The sequence below is a fragment of the Echinops telfairi genome, unplaced genomic scaffold (genome assembly GCF_000313985.2).
Source record: "Echinops telfairi isolate 266 unplaced genomic scaffold, ASM31398v2 ScPeMD7_18;HRSCAF=68, whole genome shotgun sequence".
Taxonomy (NCBI): domain Eukaryota; kingdom Metazoa; phylum Chordata; class Mammalia; order Afrosoricida; family Tenrecidae; genus Echinops; species Echinops telfairi.
The window spans coordinates 41,093,396-41,100,198 of NW_022103915.1; the positions used below are offsets into that span (position 1 = coordinate 41,093,396).

Consider the following 6,803-nt stretch of genomic DNA (forward strand, 5'->3'; position numbering starts at 1 on the left):
CACAACCACAGCAGTGCCAACTCCCTGCATGCTTGATGGGGAGATGAATCAGCACAAGTCTCCCCTGAAAAACAGTCTTGAGGGCTGACCCTTGCTCTGAGAGGAGCTAGACAGAGCTCAGCCACCTTGAGTTGGCACCCCTGCTCTGTGTCCCTCCCCCTCAGGACAGTGTGTTTGGATGTTGTTGGGAAGACAGGGGCCAACGTGGGATGTGTATTGTGATGATAGATGGTGCCGGGCCCTGGCAAGGGCAGGCCTGCTCTCCAGGGAAAGGCTTTTCAAGACTTCCATCTCAGCCTGGTGCCAGCTGCTGTTTCTAGAAAAACCACACCCACTCCTCCCAAGGGGACCTTCGATTTTGTGTGGGTGGAAAGCGACAGCAAAGAGAAAATAAGAACCGTGCATGGTATATTTCCGCTGTCCCTTGAGTTGGGTGAAGAGGAGGCTGCCTCGGTTCCCAGCCTCGGCTTTCAGACACTGAGGCCGCATCGCAGCACCATTCAAAGCCTGGCACTCGCCCCCCACTCCACAGAGGGTGGTGCCAAGTGCAAACGACTTGCTGGGACCAGTAGGCATCAGTCCTCGTGTGCATCTCTCCCTCCCGCCCTCCCTCCCCGATTGACCTTTGGGGTTCCAGTTTCCGGCAAGTAGTGAATTATTCATTTTTGCTCCGAGATATCAAATGGGCCCCTCCCAGGTGGCCAGCAGGGTGGGGCAGGCAGGCCGCCGTGTCCCCAGCCTGTAAATAGGAGGGGTGACCTCCTTGTTCAAACAGCGCGCACAGGTGGCGCCTGTTTTTGCCAAGTCATCCTGGGGCAGTACACTCGGAGCCCCACTGTGGGATCCTCTCTTCCCTCCCACGGGCTCCTCCCTCCTCCCCACCCTTTAAGAGGCTCCTGCGGCTCTGCGGGGCTCAGTGCGCGCTCACCATGGCCTACATCGCCAAGTCCTTCTACGACCTGAGTGCCACCAGCCTGGATGGCGACAAGATCGACTTCAATGCGTTCCGAGGCCGGGCGGTGCTGATAGAGAATGTGGCCTCGCTCTGAGGCACCACCACCCGGGACTACACCCAGCTCAACGAGCTGCAGTGCCGCTTTCCCAGGCGCCTGGTGGTCCTCGGCTTCCCCTGCAACCAGTTTGGACATCAGGTGAGGGGTCCCTGGCATGGATCCACCTAAAGAGCAGGGCTGGGGCGGGGGTGAGTGCTCACGCATGCTGGAGGGTCTGGAACTGAGGGAGTGTTGTGGGCATCTGGTCTTTAGGCGAACGCCAAGGGGAAGTGTACTTGATTCTGTCTGTCATCCTGACATTAAGTTCTGTTTCCTCTCTCCTCACTGGACTCCCGGACTCCCGGAGTACCGGGCTGTTTTTCTCTCCAGCCGGACTCAGTGGCTAGGGGGTCGAAGGCACTCCTTGTGGAAGGAATGAGCGGAAGACATAGAAGGGACCAAAGCCACCTTGGAGCGACTCAGGAGACTGTGGTGGTGTTGCCTAGTGTTGGCTCTGTGTTGAAGGGCTCTGGGTCCTAAGAACCCGAAACGCACTGCCGTCCACCTCTAGGGCAGGGTAGAGCTGCCCCCCACCCCCACCCGACCCGGGGGTGGTGTTGTTCTGAGACTGTATATTTTTTACAGGAGTCCAAAGCCTCATCCTTCTTCCTCAAAACTGCTGTGGCTTTTGAAATGCTGCCCTTGCAGTTAGCAGCCCAATGTGTAACCCACTAGGTCCCCAGTGGGCCTTTGCCTAGGAAGTCATTTAAATTTTCTCTCTCATTTCTTCAACTGTAAAGCTGAGATACTATCACTTAGAGCAGTGGTTCTCAACCTTCCTCATGCTGCGACCCTTTCATACAGTTCCTTATAGTTCCTCATGTGGTGGTGAGCCTCCCCCACCAAAACATCATTTTCCTTGCTACGTCATCACTGTCATTTTGCTACTGTTATGAATCGGTGACCCCTGTGAAAGGGTTGTTCGACCCCCAAAGGGGTGGAGACCCACAGGTTGAGAACCACTGACTTAGAGGGTTATGGTGAGGTTCTGGATACAAAAGTGGCTTGAGGACTATCCAATACTGTAAACTTACACGCAACTTTAAAATCTAGACGGGAGGTTTAAAAAAAATTCAGCCAGGTGGAAAGGGAACCTGGGTGGGGGCAGGTTAAAGGAGCAGGCCTCCCGTCAGTGCCTCCGCAGAAGGGAGGGGCCGGCTCCTTACAGATCTCAGCCCACACACCTCAAGTTATTTTTGAAGGGATTCTTTGCTTTCTATTGAGGATTCGAATCGCACTAGCAGGCATCACGTCCCTGAGTGAACCCACGAGTTCGAATCCCCTGGGCTCCCTTCACAGTGGTGCGAAGGCAGGGAAAGGATGAGCAGAGAAGTGAGAAGTGAGCATGAAGTGTCACAGGCGGTGACAAATCCGAGCCCAACTCATGACTGCTTTCGCTCTTCCTTCCTTGTCTCCTGTCAGGATTTGTCACGGCAGGGGCATGGAAAGGGCAAATCCTTTTAGGGCACTCTCTCTTGCCTGGGCCATGCCCCAGTCTGGGGCACCTAACTTGCTGGAGGCAGCGGGTTGGCAGCTCTCCCTTTGCATTAAGAGATAAGTTTAATCAAGCTCACCTCTGGGCTCACGATGTCATGAGGGTCTCAAGCTGACTATACTAATTGGCTCTATTAGGTCAGGGGGAGAAACTCGCTCCCAGAAGCCATCTGACACCTAAACTGGGGCGGAATGGGAGAAAGGAGAGATGGACCATGAATGAGGGTTCCTCTTTACAGACCTTTTGGAGTTGCTGGGGTAGGGTGGGGGTGGGGGGCAATGCGGAGTGGGCATAGGACAGGGATGGTGATGGGATGGTAGTGGGCACAGGTAATAGGTTTGGGTAACAGGTTCAGAACGAAAGCAAAGCTTTTGAGTACAGAGGGTAAATAGGAGGTGCCAAAGTCTTGGCATGGCAGCCTGTGTGTGACAAGAGTAAGAATTACAGATTTGCAACCCAGAGCCTTCAAGCACTATTTCCTTAACTACGTCTTTCCCTGAGCCTAGTCCCAGCCCTTAGCCTTCTGTCTTGTGGATTGCACGCCTGGTAGTCAGGAAATCATTCCATTTAGAGGACAGTCATTGCTGTCTCCACCTTGCTTTTGCTAGGTGGTTCCTGAGAAAGAGCTATAAGTACTCCTTTCATCAAAGCCACCTTCTCCTCACCTTCCTCCTCCTGCCTGCACTGCCATTCGAGGGAGAGGCAGGAGGAAACCAAGAGATGTGAAGCCCATCCCTTGGGACGTGTTTCATCCTTAGCTACAGGAACTGAGTTGGGCCGAGGCAAAGGTTACCCGAAACACTCACCTGTGATGAAAAGCAAGAGCCAGAGCCAGAGTAGAAAGGAAAGGGGCTGGCAGTGTGTGTGTGTGTGTGGGTGGTGGTGGTACGTAAGTAAAGGGGACCAACAGGGCTGGCAGCTCTAGCCTGAGCCCCTGGTATAGCCTGAGACCTCCTTTCCCTTTCTTCTGCCCTAAACTCCAGGTTTCTTGAAGCTTCAGATAGGTACCCTAAGAAGGGTTCAGGTAGATGGGAAGCAGGACCGACAGCTCCAAAGGGCTAAATCTTTCCATATCAGCCAGCCAAGCTAGGAACTGTAAGAATTTCCAGAAACCATCAATCACAAGGGGGAAAGCTTCATGTCAAGACTTGGGCAGAGCCACTGGAGCAGCAAAGAAAGAATAGAGCGAGCAAGAGACAGAGAGATCAGGCAGACAGCAAGGGGAGGTGCTGGGAGGGAGGAGGAGGGTGGCAGAGAGGCATGATCCTGGGAGAGGAGTGGGAGGGAGACAGCTCTGCATGGTGGGGCCCCTCAGTGCCCCCATTCCCTTTTCCATGCGCTTTGTCTTTTTCCTTCCTCAGGAGAACTCTCAGAATGAGGAGATCCTGAACAGTCTCAAGTATGTCCGCCCTGGAGGCGGCTTCCAGCCCACCTTTACCCTTGCCCAAAAGTGTGAGGTGAACGGTCAGAACGAGCACCCCGTCTTCGCCTACCTGAAGGACAAGCTCCCCTACCCTTATGACGACCCATTTTCCTTCATGACCGATCCCAAGTTCTTCATTTGGAGCCCCGTGCGCCGCTCCGACGTGGCCTGGAACTTTGAAAAGTTCCTTATAGGGCCCGAGGGGGAGCCCTTCCGCCGCTACAGCCGCACCTTCCAGACCATCAGCATCGAGCCGGACATCAAGCGCCTGCTCAAAGTTGCCATATAGACGGAGCAGGCAGACCGACCCTCCTGCCTTAGGGCCCAGGGTGCCCTCGGGGACACTGCTGGACCTGAGCTTTCCCTGGAGTGCCTCTTAGGAGGGCCCTGCCTTTCGGGTCTGCTGCCCTTCCCTTCCTTCACCCAGCCCTCTGCTCGCTCACTCATTCAACTTAAGACTCCAGTGCTGGTGTGGCTCTGGGCCTTCACAGAATGATGGCACCTTCCTAAACCCTCCGGAAGGTGTCTGAGAAATGTGAAGGGCCTGGGGCCGGCCTGCTGATGAGTCCAATAAAGGGCAGGTGTGGAAATAGTGAGGCTCTGCGTCTTCTTCCCTGAGAGTGGATAAAGGGATGGTCAAAGGAGCTGCAGGTGGGATCTTTCCTGGGAAAGAACTACACGTACTCCTTTCATCAAAGCCGCCCTCTCCTCCCCCTGCTCCTCCTGCCTGCACTGCCATTCAAGGGAGAGGCAGGAGGAAACCCAGAGACTGTAAAGCCTGTCCCTCTGGACGTCAGTTTCATCCTGAGTTCCAGGAACTGAGTAGGGCAGAGGCAGAGTCCCCTTTACTTACCTGCCTACCTGCTACACACATACACACACACACACGGCAGTGTACGGGAGGCTCTGGCTGAGGGGATGCCCCCATTACAGGCCAAAACCCAGACTCTGGTCAAGGTCTTCCGTGGCAGTTAGAATTTCAGGAAGTATAAATTGTATCTTACTTTATGACACTTCTGGAGAAATGGAGACGCTGATAAGGAAGGCGGAAAAGACCCTTTGGGGTCGCTTGGGGTTGACATTACTGAAATGTTAACTAGAAGATTACAATCAGGAAGGCGTCATTCTCTGTGGGTACGGAGCCAACTAACTACTATCGGTACTGGGAGGCAATTCCAGAAAGTCAGTTGGGTCATGTACTTATAACAAGGAAGCAGGGGGGCAGCCACTGGAAGCACAGAGCACTTAGCGTGCCCTTTCCCTGACCACCTGGTTGGCTAACATTATTTGTTGGGCTGATTCTCCTTGCTTCTAAAAGTGTGCCCTGTACCCCATCCTTCTCCAGCTCACAGTCACGAGGTCAGGCACAAGACCAGCATGTTTAGAGACATGGATGGATGGCTGGTGCCTTTCTTCTTCCGTGAGGGTGGGGCTGGGGGAGGGCCTCCTTTGATGTTCTTCGTATCAGTGAGTCACTTTGACAACAGAAGTATGCAGGGGCCTTTGTCAGGGCGGTGCCCCAGGCCAATTGAAAAGGTACCAGCACCACCGGGCCAGGTCCCATCATATTCTGGAAAGATACCTGCCCCAAAGGCACCCCTCCTTGTCACTCTGCCCCACACCTGTCGGGGAACCTTGGCTTTCCACCTTCCTCTTCTTTGACCACTAGGGGTCGTATTTTACTTCTCTGTGTTGGAGGGCCACTTTTCCAACTGGACACATGTGAACCCCTATGCTGAAGGTGAAATGCTTGCCCCTTAATTACTCTGCTTCCCACAGCCAGTTTTCCCCTCAAATACCCAAAGGGCAGGCCATGCCACCATAAGTTTCAGCCTGAAGGCACGCAGCTCCATTTCTGCTTCTCATCTGAGACATAAATACCTGTGGAACAGAGTTTTAGGGTCCCTTCAAGTAAGAACAGCTTCCAACTAATGCTCTCAGGAAAATGCATGTTGAGAAGGACATCATGCTTGGTAGAGGGCCAGGGAAAACAGGTGGATTGACAGGGGCTGCATTGGGTTCAAACACAGCAACATCTGTGAGGCCGGCACAGGCCGGGGCAGCGGCTTGTTCTGTGAGTGGGACTGACCCCAGGGCACCCAGCAACAATGCCATCTCATCGATGGCACTTATTTGATGGCCCTTAGCCGGCAACGGGCGGTGAGAAACCCATGGCTTCCTTTTGCAGGGCCTTCTGGGAAGGATAGATAACCTTGACTCCAAGATGCAAGTCCTGTCAGATTCTTAGCAGCGAGCAGATGGATTCTTTGGGGGCAGTTTCAGGGCAGGGCCAGGCATCCACTTATTTTAGAGCAATCACTGTGGGCACAAATGCTTCCCTTGGTGAAATCAAAGACAGAATTCATTTGGATGCTAGCATGACTGATCATCCTGAAGTTGTTGCTATCTATGTCCAGTAAGAGAGCCAGCTAACCCTGGTGTTGGTATCATGCCAGTACAGGATGTTGGGACTTTCCTATGGGGATCAAGTGAAAAGAGTCTAGGGATTACAAAGGAATGGGAATTACAGTTGAAGAGACTTTGCAGAGACAGTCAGAAGGGGCCTTTGTGCTGGAAAGAAGGCTCCTCACTTGGGCAAGAGAAAGGCTCTTTGCTTCAGGCGAACCTGGCCGGTTTGGCGTAAGAGGGACCAGGAAAGGCAGAGTTGGAGAAGCTTGTTTTACAAAGGCCTTTAGCTTCATTAGAGCTTTATTGCTCTGCTATTAAAATGATGAAAAGTGGTTTCCTGTCTACTTCTTGCTTATTTCACCTTCAGAAATACCAGTGTTTGGTCATACATAGACAAAGCAAATGTTAATATAACCACCCACTT

General features: G+C 53.2%; 1 protein-coding gene across 1 annotated transcript; it reads left to right on the forward strand.

The window, feature by feature from the left end:
* The first annotated feature begins 912 nt into the window (after positions 1-912).
* Positions 913-4,562, forward strand: GPX2 (glutathione peroxidase 2). The gene is made up of 2 exons (XM_004698656.2): positions 913-1,151; positions 3,909-4,562. The coding sequence occupies exons 1-2, from the start codon at positions 930-932 to the stop codon at positions 4,257-4,259; spliced, it is 573 nt and encodes a 190-aa protein (XP_004698713.2). The 5' UTR covers positions 913-929; the 3' UTR covers positions 4,260-4,562.
* The last annotated feature ends 2,241 nt before the right edge of the window (positions 4,563-6,803 follow it).